This window comes from Chiloscyllium punctatum, chromosome 48 (genome assembly GCF_047496795.1).
Source record: "Chiloscyllium punctatum isolate Juve2018m chromosome 48, sChiPun1.3, whole genome shotgun sequence".
In the NCBI taxonomy this organism is placed as follows: domain Eukaryota; kingdom Metazoa; phylum Chordata; class Chondrichthyes; order Orectolobiformes; family Hemiscylliidae; genus Chiloscyllium; species Chiloscyllium punctatum.
Window position 1 is genome coordinate 23,316,386 of NC_092786.1, and position 24,771 is coordinate 23,341,156.

The window sequence follows — 24,771 nt, forward strand, 5'->3', positions numbered from 1 at the left end:
AATTAGAGACAGCAAACATGCTTGCAAGCACAGGCAGAAGCTGCATGGAATTGGGGAGGGTAGAATGGGAAAAGGGGAGGTGCAGTGAGACCTGGGTGTCCCTGTACATTAGTCGTTGAAAGCAATGAACCAGCATTTCAGGGTGGGTGAAGTCAGAGCCAGGCAGTAGGAAATTATGGTGGAAACAATAGCCTGATTGGAGTACACAACTTCATGTAGCACATATAATGTGTACGTCTTTCCTTCACATTCTAGAGTTACAAATTGACCTGTCTGCTGTAACCTTGATAGTCATCAACCTTCACATTCTACGCCCTCTGCCATCATTTTGAGATACCACCTCCTGAAAGAACATTATCAGCTTGATCTGGTATATCTACCTTAGACTATTTTGATCTTCAACCACCCACACACTTAAAATGCACAACAATGCACACTGAATGCCATCATTGTGTGTCTGTGTGTATGGGTGATGGTGGTGGTGTTTGAGGCAGTGGGGAATGATGAGCAATTACAATGTTTAAGTGAAACAGGGTCAGAAGGAAAATGTCAATGGTTGTATTTGTTTCAAAGACGCAAAGATTTATAAGACACCACAGGAAAATGGACAGGAAACATTTCAAAGCTGCACAGGAACACTCAAACTCTTGGGTTAAAAGTTACAGCCAGCAACCTTGAGTTCACACTGAGGCAGCAAACAGCAGGTTCTCTGTCAAGTTCAGATGAATATGGTTTCCTTTCTGCCAACTGCCCATTATTGCAGTCTTTATTCAACATCCCATTCAGGACTGATTCATAACTGTGCGCAAGGGTCAATGTCTGATTGGACTCTACAGGTTCCATGTTCTCATTGGCTTACTTCTACATATCGAATAGTTTATGACCTGCCTGGAGTGGAAACATTCATCCTATCTGCTGAGACTGAACTGCAAAGTAGGTGCATGAGGTGAAAGGGCAGTGTATCATCCACTGTTACAGACAGGTAGCCAATGCTGAAGATTAACATGTTTTTGATGTCAGATTATAGAAATAATGGCAAAATATCATATATCATGGCTGAACGGACAGCATTTTCTTTATTCATCACTAACTAAACAAAGCACGTTAATTAAAAATAAACTATTGCTTAAATTCTCATGTAGCAAATACTTTCTAAAGAAATTGCATTTACAATTTCAAATTCAAAATGTCTTTAAATAAATGCTTCTAAGTGTTTAGAATGAACATACAATTGTACTAAAATAGGCAGAATAAATCAGAAGCTCGCTCACATTTAAATAATGATGTCTAATACAATTAGTATAAACTGAAATTCAAAACTAAGTCTAACTGTATTCAGGAAGTGAACATACTAGCATTTAATGCCCACCCCTTTATGTTCCTGAAGCACAGCAGTTTTCTTGGGAAGGTACTCCGAAAGCATTATCAGGTAAGAGCATTGCAGAGTTTTGACCAATCATGATTGAAACAGCAGTGATGTACTTTAAAATCAGAATGGTGCGTGAGTTAGAACGGAACTTGGAAATGGTGTCTCTCCTGATTGAGAAACTGTTTCCTTGGGTTGGAAAATTGCCAAAGACAATCCATTTTTTGAGAGTAGGGTGATAATCTTGGAAATTATAGGCTCATTATTCTGGCATCTGTTGTGGGAGAGTTACCGGAATTTATAATTAAGGACATCAATTGGCTAAACGTAAACTAATCACAGAGGGTGTGTACAGATTTGTAAAGAGAAAGTCACTTTTAAAGAAACTAATTGAATATTTTGAGATGGTAACTAGTGTTGTCATTAAAGGAGTAATGATGAACATATTTTTATATGAACCTCTTAAAGGCATTTATTAAAAAATATTAGTGTGCATATACTTTGGAGGAATCTTACTGGCCTAAGTAGTGAATTGGTTATGAGATAGAATAGACAGAGTTGAGATAATTAGCGAAGAATGTGTTTCACATTTCCATTGACCTTTAAGTGAAATACTTCTTGACATCATCCTGAAATGACCAAGCTCACATTTGAAGGTAATGCTCCCAACATAAGAAACAACTTCTCACTATCTAACCTATTAAATAATCTGAAATACAATTAGATCACTGGAACCTTTCAAAATTTGAGAGATTACAAGCCTCTCCAGAATAATCTCTCTCAATATGGTACCACCCTCTTGAATTGTCCTATCTGTCCATCTTTCTTCCCACCTGTTCTCTCCACCCTCCTCTCAACCTATCACCATCACCCCCTGCATCTACCTATCACCTTCCCAGCTACCTTCCCCCAGTCCCACTCCCCTCTTATTGATCTCTCAACTGCACACCATCCCCCACCCCCTGCACATTTCTGATGAAGGGCTTATGCCTGAAACATCGATTCTCCTACTTCTTGGATGCTGCCTGAGTTGTTGTGCTTTTCAAGCGCTACCCCTTTCCAGGGAGTAAGGTATTGTAAGCAGAGGCCTTAATAGGAACAAGACAGTAGTTATGCTCTAATCTTCAGTTTAGCGACTAGCAATGTTACAGATGTTAAAATGTACATCCTAATGTTTATACAGTATTACTCAAGGGTGAATCTTCTCAGTAGCCCAACTTGAAAAGTTGGTATTTGATGCACGGTCAGCAGAGTAAACACTTAATGGAGAAGACAATCTTAGACTATAACTATAACATAAACCCCAGCAGTTGACAACTCAATATATTGATCTGCTTCCATGTGTGTAGCCCTCTGACTCTCACACAACTAAAAGGTCAGCTTCATCAATATTTCACTCTGCTGGAAATAAATACATAAAAACAAACCACTGCAACTTTTGACAAGAGTTACATTCATGTGAGTAACTATTATCTCAACTGATGCCTTAGCAATGAGAAACAGGCTCCTTCATAACATGCAGGGAATCTCCAGATCTTGTATTGAGCCATGGGATACTGTTGAATGCAACAATAATATGACCAAGTTTCTGTACACAAAAACAAATAAACAGACAAATGCTACTCATTTGATTTTATTAGTAGTATTACACATACACCACAAAAATGACATTTGTAACTTCTGCTTCCAGATATTTTTAGCGTGTTCTGTCAATGATCCAAAATCACATGATATGAACAACTGCAGATAATCAGAGATTTATTTAATCACCATAAATTTTAATAACAGATGAAACCCAATTTGCTTTGTCCAAACACTGCAAATTAAACCTTTACAGAGAAACACAATGAACATAAATACTTCGATAACCCCATTAGGGTTACATTGAAACACAGGGTTCATGATCTTAAATGTGTTTTATTGAAAAACCACGGGCTATTGTAACAGATGACTCAGGGAAATTCATCACTGAACATCTGATGTAAAAGAAGGAAGGCTTTGTGTTAAGCTTTCACACACTCTAGTACCATATTTGAATATTTAAGAACTGTGAATTTGCGCCATTTTAATAGGCAAATTTTAGTTGCATCAAAAACTAAATAATGAAGGTTAAAATCTATATACATAAATATCACTGTTAAAAATAGCTTGATTATAATTTCAGATAGTAATATGCATTTGGGTTATGAATCCATTTACAATAGAAAATTGTCTGAGAAAGATTACAGTTTTCATATTTTGCCCAGGAGCTCTATACATTTGGCCGGGTATGTTATTGAAACAGCTTTTGTGGAATGAAGAAGGATTGCCCTCAATGGCCAACAAATAATTTGTACAAATGTTTTTTCTATACAGTCTTAATAATATGATTAGAAATAACTGAAACACAATACACCCAAGTTTGGTGGTGTAAATTGCTATATATTTCACCCATTCTACACTCTCAGACATTATAAACTCCTACTTGATCTTCCTTCCCACTGAAGTTAATGGTGGCCAATTCACACTCCCCAAAGTTGGATTTTATTTCAATGTTAATAATTAGTCACAGTAAACTGCGCCATTAAAATAGTTCTACACTTGTAAAGAAATAGTTATTCAAATTATTCCTATACTAAAACCTTTCTGCACAATTACATTTACAACTACATTGACTGGATAAACATTATATTCACCCAATAGTGAAGCTAAATTTCTTCCTCAAATGAAGTTAAATGGCATTGCAGTGTACAAAAATAACAGCACTTTAGCAGAAATTAGAATGCTACATTACATGAAATTACATCAAAAATACTTACAAAATGCTGAAAATACAGAATATTTCCTAAAACAGCAAGTTCACTGCACATCTAATACAACTATTTACATTTACACTTTACTATTCATCTCTGCATTGTTTCTAAGGTAACCAGCAGAAGCATGAACACTAGATGTCTTTAATATGTCACATTTAACATTTGCTACACTTCATGGGTCAACTTGACAATAACATTTTAATAAAATTCAAGAAGAATGTTTAGAACAATAATAAAACTATTCTACTTTCACACTTTTAAGGCAAAGGTCCTTTTATGGGTGTTGGTTCTCTTAACTAGGTCCATGTGGTGTTTATACTGTTTGTACTTTCTGATTGATCAAGGAGAAGCCACAGTTGTAAGTAGTGTCTTAGAATCACAGATTTTGTCATGATCCCTCATCTCTATTTGGGGCAGACTCAGAAACAGTGATGATTAAACTGGTTAACTGCTCAAAACTACTTATGTTTAGAGCAGCTTAGAAAACAGAATGAAACCATAACATGGCTGTAAGGGCTGGGTTGATTTTGGTTTCACTTTTACAGCACTTTTAAAAAATAACAGTACTAATGGGATGTAGGTGTTTCTTGCCTAATTGTCCTTGAGAACAGCTAAGAGTCAATCACATTGATTCTAGCCTTGGGTGACTGTCTGTGTGGAGTTTGCACATTCTCCCCGTGTCTGCGTGAGTTTCCTCCGGGTGCTCCGGTTTCCACCCACAGTCCAAAGATGTGCTGGTTAGGTGAACTGGCCATGCTAAATTGCTCGTAGTGTTAGGTGCATTAGTCAGGGATAAATATAGAGTAGGAGAATGGGTCTGGATGGGTTACTCTTCGGAAGGTCGGTGTGGACTTGTTTGACCTAAGGGCCTGTTTCCATACTGTAGGGAATCTAATCATTGCTGTGGATCTGGAGTTACAAGTAAAACAGATTATCAAAGACAGCAGATTTCCTTCCCTAAAGGAAATGAGTGAACCAGATGGATTTTAATTTTAATTGTAATTGATAGTTTTAGGCTTACTGTTAACTCAAGTAGATCTCCAACAGCTGCATTAGACCATGTGATCATCTTTGTTTAGACTCATGATTCTGAAACAGTTAATATTGGAGACTGCATTAAACCTCCATCCAATCTGGGGAAAAGACAGAAAAACTTAGGATTTTGTAAAGAGAAAACCTATATCCTAGGTCTCTTTGTCGTCCCAGTTTGAGTGTCCGGCTTACTAATGTAAGTTTTTTTTTAGATTAGATTACATTACAGTGTGAAAACAGGCCCTTCAGCCCAACAAGTCCACACTGACCCGCCGAAGCGCAACCCACCCACACCCCTACATTTACCCCTTACCTAACACTACGGGCAGTTTAGCATGGCCAATTCACCTGACCTGCACATCTTTGGACTGTGGGAGGAAACCGGAGCACCCGGAGGAAACCCACGCAGACACGGGGAGAACATGCAAACTCCACACAGTCAGTCGCCTGAGGCGGGAACTGAACCCGGGTCTCTGGCGCTGTGAGGTAGCAGTGCTAACCACTGTGCCACTGTGCCGCCCAGCAAGTTGTTCCTGATTGCTCTAGTGTAACAAACTACATCTTGTTTAAGCCAAGAACCTTGTCCCATTAAGATTCACTAAAGGTTTTCATCTACTTGTGTAAATCTATTAGACCCTAACTTCAAGACAGTGAAAGGGGATGATAGCATCAAACTTCCCAACCACAAGCAGGTATTCATTGGTATTGCAATTAATTATAGAATCATAGAATCTCTACAGTGTGGAAATAGGCCATTCAGCCCATTGAGTCCACACCAACCCTCCAAAGTGCATCCCACCCAGACCTACCCCATCCCTATAACCCTGCTTTTCCCATGGCTAATCCACCTAGCCTGCACACCCTGGACATGATGGGCAATTGAGAATGGCCAATCTACCTAACCTGCACATCACTGAACAGGGAAGGAAACCCACACAAACATGGGGAGAATGTGAAAACTTCACAAAGACAGATCCCATCGGTGGAATCAAATCCAGGTCCCTGGCGCTGTGAGACAGCAGGACTAACTACTGAGCCACCGTGCTGTCCTATTAGTAATTCATACAACAATTACTAGTCCATTGCTACTTGATTACTATGTGCTGCCTGACCCCATTAAATTGGTCCTCACTGATTTACAATGGCTTCAGGGCAAGCAATGGCTTGATTTTAAATCATTATTTTTACGTTCATTTCCCCCTCAAGGTCTTGGACTCTCCCCATCTTTAATGACCCTCTCCAGTATTATAATGTTCTGAGTTCTCTAGCAATTCTCGTCAAATGCTCAACCTTGATTTCAATTGTTCCACCGTCAGCAGCTGTGCCTTCAGCTGCCTGAACCCAGGCCTCTGCAATTCCCTCCCTAAACCTCTCTGCTTCACTAGCTTTCTTGTTCTTAAGACCAAATATTCTGGCAAGTTTTTGCTCAACAATTTTGTTCAATAATGATTCTGTGAACTGCCCTGTCTGTTAATATTATGCTAAAGGTACTATAGAAATGCAACTGTTGTTTCAGTGCTACAGTAAAGCTTCATTATTGCATTTCCATTACAAATTGAACAAAAGGTTGAGTACACCCAGGTTTGACTGCATATTATTGTGAGGGCCTCGAAGGTGGAAATAACTCAAATATAACAAGGATACCTAAAGAATATTTAACATAAATTCCACACTGCATGCTAACTTTTTTTAAAAAGAGATCTTTTTTCCCTAATGTACATAGCTGAATTCTGAGTATCTTTTGACACTGGTGAGCAAAAGGAACTACTTTGAGAGAGTTTACTTCATTGATATCATGAGAAATTTGTACCAAGAGTATGAAAACCTAATATTATTCTGGTTTTAATTATCTTTTACTTTGTTGGATAGAAAGGAAATGTTTCAAGGGGAATGTCATGTTGGGACACAATCACCCCAAATATATATAATTTTAAGTGATCAAAATACTTCATTAGGAGAGTTTGGTTATATAAAACTGATAAATGGTAGCTCACCAGCTTGGAAGGAATATGGATCAGCTTATGCTGAATCTCTCAACCTCCCTAAATAATTTCTCAGTTATCTTCTATCCCTGTTACTTTGTGTACAGTTAACTTTATTCATTGGCTAACTACTAGTACTAGAGGGCTATTCTATTAGACTTTATCTGTGGAGAGAAAAAAAGAGTTAACTGCTCCAAAAATGACTCAAAACATTAACTATGTTTTCCTCTCTTCACAGATGCTGCCAGACTTGCTGAGTTTCTCCAGCACTTTCTGTTTTTATTTCAGATTTACAGTCTGCAGCATTTTGCTTTTGTTCTGTTGGATTCTATGACCTGTTTCCTGAGGTTTAACCTTAGGAAACAGGAAAGTTAAAGATTTTATTTTAATTGGCAAAGGGCACTTCCCTTGGTCAGCAGATTTTAAAAGTACTGCATTGTTCAGCAAAGTAGTAAAGACTGAATCCACATCTTTAAAGTTTCTGCAAATCAAATAAAGAAAGATTTTTTTTAACAATACTGGAGTGAAGTTATGATCATTTGATGCTAATCTCGAATGAACAGAGATATTTATCTTTGACAATTTATTCTATACATAATTTGATAAAGTTCTAACTGAACCAAACTATAGTACCTTCATACACCCGTGGTGCTATCTAAACAAAATTAGAGAAAAGATTTTAAAAGCTGCTGCTGAGGCTTTATAGGTAGCCCTGCCAGGAGATGTGCTGTCATGGAATGTCATTGTATGTTTTAGACCAATAATTACAATTTTCATTGTTCTTAAAACAATCTTTTCAAGTGCCTGTAGATTTACCAGACAGAAACAAGGTTGGAAATCTAACCCAGCATTGAGTATTGTTAGCTTCACACCAGACCCGTAACTGCGATGATGTAATTATACCACAAAATTAATAATCATGTACATTTCAGGGACTGGTATGTTTTTGGACACAAATAGGTGTATAGTAAAGGACAGTTTCTTGACATTTTAAGCTGTTATTTGTGTTAATTCATATTGGTTTCTACATCATATTTTGGACTAGTATACATTATAATCACCTAACCTCTGCAAATTAAATATGATGGGTTAAGAGGCACCAACATCTTATACCATTGTATAGCACTGTAGGACCCAATGCCTTCCCTAACTTGATCCATTTTTACAAATAACACCTCCTGTTTTCTTGGTTCTATTGGTACTGACAAACCTAATACAAGAATAGTCCATGTTATAAATGACTAAGACACAACACTGAAGACTTGCCCATACCACAGCAAAAGTTACACGAGTAATAGTGTCTACAAGATATTAATATTAAGGCATGAATCTGAACATCAAATTGCAACATTTATAATTTTAATAATGAATATAAACGTGGAACATGTAGAAGTACACTGATTATAAACAGTCTAATACAATCTAAACCAATAGTAAAATGCAAAACCCTGGTGAGGCACGGGATTATACAGAATGGCACACTCGCATTGATCTGCTTGGTAACAGAAAAGAAGGGAAGGATTTTGATAGTTCCTCCCTTCCTCTCTGACATTTACACTGTCAAGATAGTAGGAACGTTCCTCTTTTAAATTGACAGAAAATACTCCAGTGGTGATACTTGACTGGCTTCAGTTTTCAAGAGATCTGGACCATGCTGGAACTTGCTGGCGAGATGATCTATAATCCAATGTTTAAACCTCTGAAGATTGAGTGTTTGAACACATTGGATCAGATGTAGGAAGAAAATGGTCACTCATACTGAACAACGACATTGTAAAACTACAGTGTACAGTTTAATATATATCTTTTGGTTGAATGTTTCTTCAGATCATAGTTATATTTCATTTTTAATTTAGCTTTAAAGTATTTGCTTATTCAACAAATATGTAAGAAGACCAGATTATAATCTTCCTTTTGTTGGTTCACATCGCTCAGGCCTTTTTATTCTGTGTTGCCCAATTCTATGGCAGTGTATATCTACTGTTAAGCATGTTTACATTTTTGACACGTATATTTGTGTCCTAACTGCTAACATCTGGTTATGGTAATTTTTTTCCCCTCATGAAGTTAAGGGGATGATCTAATAAAGTTTGGTTAGACTGTGGTATTCATTACACTGCATACATTTGCTCTAGTTTTCCCAATTCATTGCCTGGAATGTGTGACATAGTTTGCTAATGCTACTGAATTGAATCCATTTGGTTCTATTTAAACGGCTCAAATTTTCTCAAAAGGATTCCTTAAGCCAAAAATTCCTTCTGTAATTATATGCTCACCTCTCAGTGATCAACCACCAGCTTATTAGCCATTTACTCAGAAAATGATGGGAACATGCTGAGATCAGCAAAGTCCTCATTGTTGTAATTGCCAGTCCCCTGTGTTGGATCTCCAAGCATGGACAACATATCCTGCAAGTACAAACCAACTACAGCTTAGAGTCTTGAAAGATCCGCGTGCAGAAAATATTAAGCTTTCTCATAATGCAAATATTAAGCTTTATGAAAATATTACCACAAAACATCTGGAATAAAAGCATGTAACTTAGAGATGCAGTTAAAAATGATTAACAAATGTAGAAATGTAATCGATATAGATGAAAAGCCGTTGGATGGTGTGGAAGGCACAACTAACATTTTTGTCCAATGTCGGTGTACAAGATCACAAATTTTGGAGTATAAATTGTATAACAACTCACACTTTTGTGAGGTCTGTGCTGATTTTGAAAATCTTCCTTTAGAAGTCGACCTCACTCACCAAAATGGCCCACAGTGAATAAATCATCTTTGGAAGATTTTATTTTATTAATGAAGGGGGGTGTGGACTTGACTGGCCGGGCCTGTGTTTATTACCTACCTCTAGCTGCCTAGGGAAAGGTGATGGTGAGCTGCATCTTGAACTGATGTCATCTATGTGGTATCGGTACATCCGGAATGCTGTCAAAGAAGGTGTTCTAGAATTTTTGTCCCCGTGACGCTGAAAGAATGGTAATATGCTTCCAAGTCAGATGGTGAATGACTTAGGAGGGAAACTACAATTGGTGGGGGTTCTTATATGTTTGCTGCCCTGGATTGTTTAGATGGCAGTGGTCATTAGTTTTGAAAATGATGTTTAATGAACTTTGGTGTTGTTATGCAGTGCATCTTGCAGGTAGTACACACTGCTGCAACTGAAAAGTCAGTGGTGGAAAAGGGAGTAAATGTTTGTGGATGCCAATCAAGTGGGCTGCTTTAATAGTGTCAAGCTTCTTGAGTTGTTGGAGATGCACTCATCCGGGCAAGTTGGAAGTATTTCTTCACACCCTGACTTGTGCCTTGTAGGTACTGAATAGGCTTTGGGGAGTCAGGGGGTGAGTTACTCACTGCAGGATTCCTCATCTCTTACCTGCTGTAGCCACTGTATTTATATGGTGAGTCCAGTTCTATTTCTGGTCAATGGTAACCTCAGGATATTGACAGTGGGATATCCAATGATGGTAATGTCATTGAATATTGTTATATTGTCTCTTACTGAGATGGTCATTGGATGGCATTTATGAGGCATGAATGTTACTTGCCATTTTTCAGCCCAACCCTGCATAATACTGTTCAGGTCTTACTCTATTTGGATTCTGTTTCAGAATTTGAGTTGTAAATAGTACTGTATATTGTGTAATCATCAGCGAACATCCCCATTTCTGACCTTATGATGGAGGAAAGGTCAGAGGTGAAGCTGCTGAAGAAGTTCGGGCCTAGTCCATTACCCTGAGGAACTCCTGCAGAGTTGTCCTGGAGCTGAGATGACTGACCTCTAACAATCAGAACGATCTTAATTTGTTCTAAAGAAAGGCCACTGGGCCCAAAACTTTGACTCTGATTTCTCTCCACAAACGCTGCTAGATCTGCTGAGCTTTTCCAGCAATTTCTGTTTTTGTTTCAATCTTCATTTGTCCTCGGCATGACTCCAACCATGAAAGAGTTTTCCCTCAGAGTTTCCCTCTCAGTCTAACTCTCTCTCTCGTTTTGCTGGAGTTCCTTGATGCCACACTCGGTCACAGTCAGCCACCTCACCCCTGGAATTCAGCATTTTTCCCACATCTGAACCAAGACTGTAATGAAGTCAGGAGTGGAGTTGTATTGGAAAAACACAAACTGAGTGTCAGTGAGCAGGTTATTGCCAAGTCCTGCGTGTAGCACTGTTGATAACCCCTTTCTTCATTTTTTTGATGATCAAGAATAGAATGAAACAGCAGTATATATGTTGGTTGGATTATCCTGATTTTTGTATAAGAGTCATATCTGGGCATTTTTCCACAGTGTCAGATAGATGCCAATCTTGTAGCTGTACTGGAACTTGAACAGTTTCAATGGGGGTATGGCTAGTTCTGGAGCACTGTCTTCCCTATTATTGTCAGAATATAATTTGGGCACATAGCTTTTGAAGGATTCAGCTTAATCAGCCATTTTTTTGAGGTCACGTGGAAGGAATCCAATTGGCTGAAGACTGGCATCAGTGATAAACTGAGCTAAGCAATCCCATACCAGTGGTTCAGTTCTAAGTTATGAAGTCCTGGTGCTCTTGATATCGAATTGGCTGAAGATTGGAATCTGTGATGCTGGGGACATTCAGAGAAGGGCAAGATGCATATTCTCTTTCACATGCTTGGCTGAAGATAGTTACAAATGCTTCAGCCTTTTATTTTACACTGATGTACTAGGCTCCCCATCATAAAGGATGGGGATGTCTGTGAAGCCTTCTTTGCCACTAAATTGTATAATTGTCCACCACTATTCAAGCCTTGAATTGGCAGGATTGTAGAGCTTTGATCTGATCCATTGATTATAGAATCACTTAGCTGTCTATCACTTGCTCCTTATGCAGTTTGACATACAAGTAGCCCTGTGTTACAGCTTCACCAGGTTGACACCTCATTTGTTGTTCTGCCTGACGCTGCACTTGCATGCTGTTCGGCACTTTTAATTGCATCAGAATTGATCCTCAGGCTGGATGGTAATGGTCGAGAGGAGATATGCAGGCCTTGAGGTTGTAGCTTGTGTTAGAATACATTTTGGCTATTGTCGATGGCCCACAGCACTTCATGAATACCTAGTCTTGAGTTGGTAGATCTGTTCAAAATCTATCCATTGAACAATGTAGTAGTGCTACTCCACATAACAGAGGGTATTCTCAATGTGAAGATGGGACTTTGTGCCCATAAGAACTGTGTGGTAGTCACTCTCATTAATACTGCCATAAACATCTGCATCAGGCAGATTGGTGAGGATGAGGTCAAACATGGTTTTGTCTCTCGTTGGTTCCTCCACTATCTATTGCAGACCCAGTCTAGCAGCTATGTCCTTTAGGACTCGATCAACTCAGTAAGTGCTGCTGAACCTTGATGATGAACATTGAATTCCCCCATCCAGAATACATTCTGTGCTCCTGCCCACCTTAGTGTGTCCTTTTAAGTGGTGTTGAAGATTGAGGAGTACTGTTTCATCAGTCAAGGATGTAGTAATCAATAGAATGTTACCTTGCCTATATATGACTTCATGTTATAGGAATTCATGAGGTTCAGAGTCAATATTTAGGACACTAAACATCTTCCTCCTGACTGTATACTACTGTGCCACCACCTCTGTTGGATATGTCCTATCTCAATGGCAGGATGGTGAGCACATTGTCTGGGAAATTGTAAGGCCATTCTGTGAAAATGAATATGTCAGGCTGATGCTTGACCCATCCATGAGATGGTTCTCCCAATTGTGGCACTGGCTCACAGATGTTAGTCCAGAGGACTTTGCAAGGTCAACATGGCTGATTTTGCCATTGTAGTTTCCAATGCCTAGGTCGATGCCAGGTGATCTATTGGTTTTGTTACTTTTTTTGAGGCTTTTAATGTTTCATACAACTGAGTCGCTTGCTAGGCAGGAAGCATTTAGGTGTTAATGACATTGCTGTGGGTTGGAGTCACATGTAGGCCAGCACAGGTGCAAATTTCCTTCCCTAAAGGACACTAATTGGACCAGATGGGATTTTATGATAATCAGCAACAATTTCATGATCATCATTAGATTCTTAATTTTAGATACTTTTGTTTGAATTAAAATTCCAACATCTGGCATGGTGGGATTCAAACTTGGGCTCTAGAACATGCGTTGGATCTCAGGATTACTTTCCAGCAACAATGCACCATGCCACACCACCCACTTTCCACTCCTTGCTCTCAATTTTTTTCCTTCATAAAATCTCCAAAAACTAAGTTTGATTATTTGGGTGCAAGCACACTAGTAGTTATGTTTAAAATGTTCCAATTGTTTTAAAAATATTCGATGGATCTGACTACGATTACCTGATAGAAAATAATTTCATATTTTTTTTCCAAGGCATTTTCAGACAATTAAAATTGGGTTACTCTCAGGTGTTGGACTGGCAGTGATTTAAAACATTTTTTGTAGTAAACCCAATTTCAAATGTATGAATCAAACTGGAAAACATCCTTTTAAAAAAAAATTGCTATTTAAAATGTTACATGATTACTCTGGATAAAGGCAGGTTTTCCATTTGCTCTTATATAGAGTCATAGATCATGGAAGCTTCGGTCCAACCACTCCATGCTGAACATAATCCCTAACTAGTCCCACCTGCCTGCTCCTGGTCTACATCCCGCCAAACCTTTCCTGTCTTTTAAACATTGTAACTGTGGCCAAATCCACCACTGCCTCAGGAAGTATATTCCACATGCATAAAAAAAAATTGCCCCCATGTCTTTTTTAAACCTCTCTCCTGTCACCTTAAACTCATTTGTGGAGACATACTTTTGAGTGGAAACACAAGGCATTTCAAAAACATGAGCGTAATTCCGTACTACTAATTGTGCCCAACTGCTTGGTCCAATGAGAAACAACGGATCACCCCACAGCGGGGTCTGGATAATTCCATACAGAAGATGGTATTTAAAACGGGATTTGAGAACCTCGACCAGTACACAGACCAAGGGCCCAGGTGGGGGTTGGTAGCAAGAGCAGGGCACAGCCCGCAGCAGGTGCCCACCCCTTCCAAATGCTGCTGGGAGCCCACAAGTGAACCCAAAGGGTTTTGATTTTTCGGCTTATTGCACGTCTGCTGCAGCTGACTGAATATCTGAAGGGACGGAAAAAGGCTCTTGATTATTGGGCAGTACTGGGCATAAGGGCAAGTCATGAAAACAGATGACAGTGATGCTGCTCGGAGTAAATTAATTGTATGATGATGATGTGATTTTATGGTTGTCACGAATTGTGTGAGAATTTCACAATAGGTTAATTTATGTCTGAATACTAGAGTGAGTAGAAAGTGTAAAGCAAATAAGTGAAATTTCAGAAATAGATGAACTTTATGCAGACCCTCACCTGAAAGACCTCTGGTTGTCCTGGTTGTTGATGTGTATGCTGTTCACTTGCCTGTTGATTATGATGCTGGCCTTGCCACTGAGACCATACAGCTGAACCTTCAGATGACCTTCCCTGGAACTGTCCGCTACTCTGTCCACTCTCAGCTGTGGGCAAGATGTTGATGCATATCAAAAACAAATACTGGCTATTTTTAGAAAATGTACAGTAGTTATCACAAAAATGCTTTCACCCACAACAAATTAAAAACTCAATGAACAAACTGAGTAGTTCATTTCTTTACAACTGCTTCCTTTTTGAAGCTAATGAATTTACTGTGACATTATTCTCACAGTACGTTGAGGACAATACTGAGGGGATGGGTTTGGCTGCTAGATGGTAGTGAGAAACATCCGTAGCATCCAAGGGTTTGCCAGGAAGAAAACTAGCAGTCACACTAGGAACTGAGATCAGGCAAAGATGACTAAAAGGTTAATGGGAAGACAACATGGACGAATGGGCAGCACTGCTGTCTCACACTGACAGGTACCTTGGTTCAATTCCAGCCTCAAGCGATTGTCTGTGTAGAGTTTGCACATTCTTCCCACGTCCACGTGGGTTTCCTCTGGATGCTCCAGTTTCCTCCCACAATCCAAAAGATGCGCGGGTTAGGTGAGTTGGCCATATTAAATTGTCCCTAGTGTTCAGGGATGTGTAGATTAGGTGCATTAGTCGGGGTAAATGTAGAGGAATAGGGTAGGGGAATGGGTCTGGGTGGGTTGCTCTTCGGTGGATCCGGGTGGACTTATTGAGCCAAATGGCCTGTTTCTACACTGTAGAGATTCTATGATTCTATGAAGGCCCAAGGCTAAATGTGGGGCCCTAAAAATCTCAGGCCCCAGTTAAGAAAACCTCATTAAACATGTTCCCAATAAGAATTGGATAATTTTAAGAGTTCCAATTCTTTTTTTAATTTTTCTTTATTTTAATACAAACTTTATCATCCAATATGTAATGGTCAAATGAAATAGAATGGTAACACGGTAAGCTTCTGCGGCTAATGCAATATCACATACACATATTCTGCTTTCTTAATAGAAAGTGGATTGAAAAGCACTCCCACCAGGCATGATTATAAACCAGTTGACTTAAACTATATATATTAAAAACCTGAACAAGCAGAATACAACGTTCAGTGTGTGGTCAGATAATGCCACGTGTGCTTTGGATAATGGGAAAGAAATAAGACACAAAACTGGATTTAAATGTAGGTATTAGATCACTCTCAAACCAGTTAAATGTTTTAGTTTTCAGGATGCTAGGGCTAATGAGTCCATTCTGTGTGTGACAGACAGAAAGGGTGAGAAAGAGAGAGAGAGAGAGAAAGTGCTGAAGTTCAATGACCTCGACCTGAATTCCATGTGGTTCCTTACTGAGCTGGAACCATGGGCTGCAGTTTGGTCATCTTTTCAACAGTTTAATTAAGCAAGGACAGTTGGTGGTCAAAATGAGAAAAAAGCAATCCTTTTCCTAACAAGATTCCTAGGCTGCCAGCCATGCTGATAATTTTGAATGATTGACATCCCAGGGTCAACCTATTGCTTTGAAGGTTCAGAAATTTGTGAAAGTAAACAGCACTAGTGTTCGGCATGTCTCAGCTGTGGCTCCCTGTTTGGGTAGCTTTAAATTCCCATGGCTACACTCTGATTTAATTTTCAACAACTTAACATTAAAACAACAAGCTGTATTTAACCTTTCCGAATTTAAAAAATTAGAAAATTGATTTTGTTGAGTTAAGTCTGGTAAAAACCAAGTTGTTACAATACAATATTTTCTGTCTGTAGAATCAGCTTTAGACATTCTAGAATTAGAGAAATCTACAGCACAGAAAAAGGCCTTTCAGCCCATTGCATCTGTGCTGGTCAAAAATAACCACCTAAATATTTTAATTCCATTTTCCAGCTTTTGACCATCAGTACATTTAAATACGTCTTTCATGTTATTCTTCTGTCATTGCAACTATAAATTTGTGATTTTTCTGTCATTGCAACTTAAAATCCTTCGTTAGTTTTTCCCCTCTGTATGTTTGTAAACTTACAGCCCTGTGAGATTTCTGCACACCTACAGTTTAGCCTCATCTCCAAGCCTGATCTTAATTGCTTTACCACTGCTGTCAGTATTTTTAGCTGCTGAGGACCTACTCTGACAGTGACTTTGTCTCTCTCTGTCTCTTCCCCTAAGCCACTCCTTAAAATCTCCTTCTTTGACCAAGCTATGGTAATCTGTCCTAAAGTTTCCTTACGTGGTTTGGTGCCAAAGTTTGGTTGAAAATGCCTCAGGAAGCTAAAGCAGCTTGGGAGGTTTAACTGTGAGACAAACAGATGCATGTTCTTTATGGGAGCTGACTGCTGGTTTCCAATTCTGGGTTTGTAGTTTTAGTAGTATTTGCAAATTGTTCTCTGATATGTTCCTACATGTTCAGGTATGCTTTAGTGTTGTTTGTGAATATTTATGTTAAATCTTTCATATTTTGCTTGTGTGGCACTTTCAGAAGCAACATTCACTAAAATAACGAAGGGTGGGCAGAAGTGTTCACACAAGGAATTTGTAGAAGTCTGAAAGGTGGCTCTTGAGGCAAAGGCTATAAAATTATTCAGAAAGAACAGTATTTGAGAAGGAAGAACATGAAAAGATAAGCAGATAATAACAAGAAATGGGAGTTCAGAACTTAGATTTACTGGGAAAGCTGGCAAGTGATAGTTTGGCTCAGTCAATAGCATTTTTATCCAAGTCACAGTTTGAGAGTTGAAGTCCCATTTGAAGATTTGACCAAGCGTATGACTCTAAATGATCAAAGCCATTTTTTGAGCAAAGTGCAGCACTATAGATCAGCTTTGATCTCAGTGAAGGGCAGAATGACTCAAGGGGCTGAACTGCTCATTCTGTTCTTATATCATTGCTTGCTAGGCACAGATTTAACTGCTGAGTTTGCCCATACAACAGCAACTTAACTTTGAAAGTATTTATTTGGGTTTGGTACATTCTGAGGCCAAGAATGACATTACACTAATGCTACAACACTAGTTTTTTCTCTAGTACAGGGATGGGTTTTCCTGGACAGTAAATGTTTTGTAAAGACTGGAATAGGGAGAAATGAACTCTGGTATAACAATAGATAGTTATTTAGAATGATTTTTGAATGCAACATTTAAGTTTCCTTTATTTTTTAAAAACTTTTCTTTTGCTACCAGGCGCTGTTCTAAAGACACATTACAATAATATAATACTGGAATCTCTAGATTTTATTTCGCAATTTCATGGTTTTCTTCCCAAAACAAAAAATTAGCAAACCAATCAGCAGTGGCTTCACAGACATCATCAGATATTTCAATTACAGATTTTTATTAAATTCAAATTCCACCATCTGCCATGGTAGATCCCCAGAACGTTAGCTAGATCTTTGGATTAACAGTCCAGTGATAATACATAAGAACGTAAGAACTAGGAGCAGGAGAAGGCCGTCTGGCCCTTCGAGCCTGCTCCACCATTCAGTAGGATCATGGTCAATCTTTTCATGGCCTCAGTCCACTTACCCACCCTCTCACTATATCCCCTAATTCCTTCACTGTTCAAAAAAAAATCTATCTTAGCTTTAAAAACATTTACTGAAGTAGCATCAACTACTTCACCGGGCAGGGAATTCCCCAGATTCATAACCCTCTGGGTGAAATTCAGTCCTAAATCTGCTTCCCCTTATTTTGAGGCTATGCCCTCTTGTTCTAGTTTCACCTGCCAGTGGAAACATCTTTTCTATGTCCATCTTACCTATTCCCTTCAATATTTTTATATGTTTCTATAAGAACCTCCTTCATTCTTCTGAATTCCAAGGAATATAATCCTAGTCTACTCAGCCTGTTCTCATAAACCAACTCCCTCAACTCCAGAATCAACCTAGTGAACCTCCTCTGCACCCCCTTCAGTGCCAGTACTTCCTCTCTAAAGTAAGGAGACCAAAACTGCACGCAGTACTCCAGGTGTGGCCTCACCAGCACCCTGTACAGCTGCAACATAATCTCCCTGCTTTTAAACTCAATCCCTTTAGCAATGAAGGGCAACATTCCATTAGCTTTCCTAACTTCCTGTTGAACCATAAGGCCATCACCTCCCCTCTGTCCACTGTACTTATTTCAAGGTACATGTTCCTAAATATTTAGCATGGGATTGGGACAAGGCTACTAAGGAATTCAGTGACTTCACAGGACTATACCTGTATTTAGTTTTCTCTTTGGTTAACAGACTGATGTAATTATGCAACTTATATTTCTCAATTTTCACATCAATAAAACAGTGACTGCAGTTCCTCCACTGTCACTGTCAGCCACAAGTAATTAATTTAATTAAATATTTTGAAATGCTTTGATGACATATGGTACCAAAACCAAATACTTCTTCCTTCGTATTTCCAACATGACCTAACATGACGAACAATTAATTTAGCTGAGACACCAGTCAAACTCATTCAACTTCAAAACAAATAAATTCTTCAGCTCAGTCCAATTCAATCAATAAGAACAAAACAAAAAGCATTCAAAGCCTCTTAATTCAGCAAAGTCCATTACACATAAGCATTATATCAAAAAGATGTTGCAGGGATCAGTGTACTTGTGGCATTTTGATGGAGCAGTATTGCTTCAAGGCTATTGATAACTTTGTCATAGAGTCACAGAGTTGTTCAGCACAGAAACAGACCCTTCGCCCAACTCATCCATGCCAACCAGGTTTCCAAAATTATACCAGTCACATTTACCTGCTTTTGGCCCATATCCCTCTAAACCTCCATAAAAACCAAAAGACCTGCGAAAGCTGGAAATCAGAAACTAGAAACAGATATTGCTGGACGAGCTCAGCAAGTGAAATCAGAATTAATGTTTTGAGTCCACTGACCCAAAGAGACTCCTGAAGGAACCCAAAGGGTTCTGAAGAAGGGTCAATTTACCTGAAACGTTAACTCTGATTTCTCTCCACAGATGCTGCCAGACTTGCTGAGCTTTTCCAGCAGTATTTTGTTTTTGTTCCCTCTAAACCTTTCCTATGAAATGTACCTGATCAAATGTCTTTTGAATGCTGCAGTCGTACCCAGTTCCACCATTTCCTTTGACAGCTCATTCCACACATGGACCACCCTCCGTGTGCCCCTCAGGTTTCTTATAAGTCTTGCCTCTTTCACTTTAAACCCATGCCCTCTGGTTTTAGACTCCCCTACCCTGGGGAAAAGACATTGGCTATTCCCCTCCTGATTTTATAAACCTCTATAAGGTCATTCCTCAGCCTCCTACACTCCAGGAAAAAGAGTCCCAGCCTATCCAGCCTCTCCTTATAACTCAAATCCTCCAATCTCAGTAACATCCTTGTAAATCTTTTTTGCACCCTTTCTAGTGATGCCACTTTGAAGGAACTATATACCTGCACCCCTCGGATTCTTTGTTTGACAACATGCCCCAGAATCCGACCATTAACTGCGTCAGTCGTGTCCTGATTTGTCTTACCATAATGCAAAATCTCACATTTATGTAAATTAAACTCCACCTACTATTCCTGGTGCCACTCGCTCAGTTCATCAAGATCCCATTGTACTCATAGATAACCTTCTTCACTGACTACTGTACCACCAATTTTGATATCATATGCAAACCAAATCTCCTATATTTGCACCCAAATCATTTGTACAAATGACAAACAACAGTGGACCCAGCACAGGGCCTTGCAATACAGCACTGGTCACATGCCTCCAGAACATACACTCACCACTACCCTCTGATTCCCACTGTCAAGCCAATTCTGTCTCCAATTGCGAGGTCTCCCTGGATCCCACCTTACTAACCAGTCTACCTTGCAGAATCTTGTCGAAGGCCTTCCTAAAGCCCATGTAGACAACGTCTACCGCTCTGCCTTTATCTATCTTCTTTGTCACCTCTTCAAGAAACCCAATCAGGTTTGTGAGACAGAACTTCCCAAGCACAAAGCCATGATGACTATTCCTAATCATGTTTCCAAATTCATATTTTCCTGTCTCTCAGACCTCCAACAACTCCCGCACCACTGACATCAGGCTCACCAGTCTATAGTTCCCAGGCTTCTCCTTGCAGGAAAATCCTTTTTTCTTAAATAATAGCACAACATCAGCCAACCTCCAGTCTGCCAGCACCACACACATGACTGTCGATAATAGAAATATCTCTGCTTTGGGCTCCGCAATTTCTTCCCTAGCTTTCTACCATGTCCTGGAATACACTTGATCAGGTCCTTGGGATTTATCATCCTTTATGAGTTTTAAGACCTCCAGCACCTTCACTTTTGTAATGCAAACTCTTTTCAAGACATCAGTATTTATTTCCCTGAGTTCTGTAGCTTCCATGTCTTTCTCCATGGTAAATACCGACGTGAATCTCATCCATCTCTTGTGGTTCTACACGTAGATGGCCTCATTCATCTTTAAGAGGTCTTATATCCCCCTAGTTACTCTTTGTGGTTAACATACTTGTAGGATCTCTTTGGATTCTCCTTAACCTTATCTGCCAAAGCTGTTTCATGTTCCCTTTCTGCCTTTCTGATGTTGCTCTTAAGTGAACTCCTATACCTACTATACTCCTCAAGAGATACACTTGATCCCAGCTGACTATACTTGATAAATGCCTCCTTTTTCTTGACCAGAGCCTCATTCAGTGACCCAGTGTCCCCTTCTCCTGCCAGCATTTCCTTTACCAAGTGTTGAAAAAGTTTACATTTCACAAGATATCTGAACAATGTGCCTCCCCTCTCATAAAAAACACCCATACATATAAAAACTTAGTATTAAAATCTACACCTCATGAACCTAGAAAGATAAAGGTGGAAAATCTTTAATGATACATTGGGTGTTGCAAAAAATAAGGCAGTCAGCCAAATGAATAACATCAGAAGGTAATATGTCTGTTAAGAGTTTTCCATTTTGTTTATCTCACATGAGTCACATGATTTTTCTCCTGACAACGAAATTAAGTACAGTCGAACCCCTGTATCTGTGAATTCTGTTTCCGCAATTTACCATGGCTTGAAAATATTACATGGAATATACCATAAATAATTCCAGGGGGCTGCCAAGGAGGTAAATTTCCCATTTAAATGATAGGGTTCACTCCTATCTGTGGTTTCAGGCATCTGCAGTCGGTCTTGGAATGTATCACCCATGGATACGGGGGACACTTGTGTTGTTCTGCATTCTCTCCTCAATCAGAAATAGGGCAATGCCAAGGATAATATCAAGTTACTAAGAAGACAGGAAGAGCTTAAAACGTTGCATCACATTTTCTTTGCCCTTTTAATAATTCCTGTGCATACTACAACAACAAGCACTTATACTGAACCTGCAAAATAATAAAATACTTCACAAGAATATTTATGTTAAAATATAAATATTTAGTCTGATCACTAAAAACTTCATTAATAAGGAAGGTCTTAAGCAGAATATTAATGGATGAAAGAAGTAGAGAGATACAGAGAGGAAGCTCCAAATCTTAGGGACTAGACGACTGAATTTCACAAAAGAAATAAGACACTTTCTAATTCCAGGTGAAAAACATTCTGATGCTCTAACATACTTCATAACACAGACTCAACAAGATTTTAAAGAAAACAAATTATGGTGCAGAATAAACTGTGCTTTTCCTAACACTGTCTGAAAGTTATTGAGCAGTAAATGAACTCAACTGAAATCAGTTTGATTATGAATCAGCAAAGGGAATAAGTCACTGGTGGGACAGTAACTAATACCAAACTTTTGCCAATAGTGGCTATACTTAGAACAGACTATATGTTAATAAAAAAAAGAAATTGTAAGTGGGGGCTGCAAGAATCACATGTGATTTTTAGCTTTATGTAGATTGAACAAATTAAACTGGCCAAGGTAGCCTTAGAGGATGAATTCATAGTGTGTATACGGGACATTTTAGGGAACCAGGGAACGGGTCAGTTTAGACTCAGTAACGTGTAATTAGATAGGATTAATATCCATATCGTAAAGAATCCAATATGCAAAAGTGATCACAATATGATGGAATTTCAAATGCAGTTGGAGGTGAGAAATGTAGCTCTAAAACATAAATCCTAAACATCTACCTTCCTGCAATTTCCCTAGAGCTCTTAATTCTTTAGATTAATCTATGTATCTTACTCTAAAATAACACAAGGACTTTGCCCCACATCTCTCTGTGGTAAGGAGTTCCAAAGACTCTCAATAATTTGAAAAAAGAAATTCCCTCTCTGCTCAGTCTTAAATCAGCACCACCTTTATTCTCTGAATGTCCTCTGGTCCTAGCTCTCCCACGTCAAGAAACACTATTTATCCTGTCAAGCCTCTTAAGAACCTTATATGTTTCAATGAGATCACCACTCATTCTTTCAAATTCCAGTAAGTAGAGCCCCAATCTGTTTAACCTTTGCTCATAAGACAATCCCTCCATACCAGGCATCATTCTAGTTAACATTCTCTGGATTGTCTCCAATTCAATGACATCTTTCCTTAAATAAAGGGGCTAAAACTGCTCATAGTGCTGTCTCACCAGGATCTTGTACAGTTGCAGTAAGACTTTCACATTCTTGTACTCCAAGACTCTTGAACGAAGCACTAACATTCCATTCTGATTTCCTGCCGTACCTGTATTCTGTTTCATGTACAAGTCTCTTTGTGTTGCAGCTTTCTGCAGTTTTCTCCATTTAATACTTCATTCTTTTGCTCTGCCTTCCAAAACGAACAGTGGTCTCAAAAATACCCTGTACAACTGCAGCAAAACTTCCCTATTGTTATAGTTTATTCCCCTTGCAAATAAACAATGGTCATCATCTGGTGAGTTGAGAATGGAGCTGAGCATCGAACAAACATCAGTGAGATTCCTCAGCAAGCATTCCTACATCGAATCTTATCATGGAGGGCAGGGTAATTGATGAAGTTGCTGAAGATAGCTGCACTGAAGACACTGCCCTGAGGAACTCCTGGACTGAGAATCGAGATGATTGGACTCCTACAATCACAACCATCTTCCTTTGGACTAAGTCTCACTCCAACCAATGGAGAGTTTTTCATTTTTGATTTTTCTATTAACTTTAAATTTGCTAGTACACCTTGATGCCAGAATTGATCAAATGCTGCTTTGATGTCAAGGACATTCATAGTCACCTCTCTTTACCTTTGGAATGAATCTCGTTTTCCCTATTCAGATCAAAACAATATCATCAAGACACAATGGCCCTGATGGAACCCAAGTTGAGCACTGGTGAGAAAACTGTAAAGTGTGCCAAAAGTGGGTCGTATTTGAAAGGTCACATTTTAAAACACTTTAAACGTCAGATGGATTTCCAGTGAGGAAAAAGCAAACTTTTTTGTGTTTACTTGCAACAGATGATTGTTGGCATGAATGCCAACAGTGCAATGAATTTACAAAGAATGGGGAAATGTCATTTGATCAAACTGACAATCCCCAGTTTACATTATTAAAAGGGACAGCAAACCTATGATTGCTTTTTCTATCTGGTGACAGATATCCTATTTGTTTGCACTGCTTGAACGAATGTGCAAGAATGAAATATCTAATGAAAATACATGTAACTTTCCCAAATCGAATGCTCCTATCAGTAATGTCTTTTAGCCTTTCGACAGTTCAATTTTAAAAGGGATGAAGCAATAGAAGTCTGGAGGTTAACATAAATCTTTGAAGCTTGCAGGATGAAAGTTGGGGCAGCATGGTGGCTCAGTGGTTAGCACTGCTGCCTCACAGCGCCAGGGACCTGGGTTCGATTCCAGCCTCCGGCAGCTATCTGTGTGAGTTTGCACATTTTCCTTGTATCTGTGTGGGTCTCTTCCGGTTTCCTCTCAAAATCCAAAGATGTGCAAGTTAGGCGAATTGGCCATGCTAAATTGCCCATAGTGTTGAGGGATATGTGGCTAAAGTGAATTAGTCAGGGGTACATGTAGAGTAATAGGGTCTGGGTGTGTTAATCTTCAGAGGGTTGGTGTGGACGTGGTGTGCCGAAGGGCCTATTTCCACACTGTAGGAGTTCTATATATAAGTTGACAAGACTGATCAGAAAAAAAAATATGGAATGCTTGAATGTAAAAATGGAGGCACAGAGCAAGCAAACTAAACCTTTATAAAATCATGAGTTAAGCCACAACTGAACTTGTAGTGATTTTTAATGCAATGTGTTATGGACCACAT

General features: G+C 39.0%; 1 protein-coding gene across 8 annotated transcripts in view; it reads right to left on the reverse strand.

Moving 5' to 3' along the window:
- Positions 1–2,983: 2,983 nt before the first annotated feature.
- Positions 2,984–24,771, reverse strand: part of arnt2 (aryl-hydrocarbon receptor nuclear translocator 2) — a 454,524-nt gene continuing 432,736 nt past the window's right edge. For 4 of the 8 annotated variants that reach the window (XM_072564841.1, XM_072564840.1, XM_072564847.1 and 1 more), the window contains 3 exons: positions 14,543–14,688; positions 9,452–9,583; positions 2,984–7,656 (listed from right to left, as the gene is read on the reverse strand). In XM_072564841.1, coding sequence (XP_072420942.1) covers positions 7,455–7,656; positions 9,452–9,583; positions 14,543–14,688 — 480 coding nt within the window. In that variant the 3' untranslated portion in view covers positions 2,984–7,454. Of the gene's footprint in view, positions 8,875–9,451; positions 9,584–14,542; positions 14,689–24,771 lie in introns of all 8 variants that reach the window. The other 4 variants (XM_072564846.1, XM_072564844.1, XM_072564842.1 and 1 more) reach the window with 2 other exon arrangements.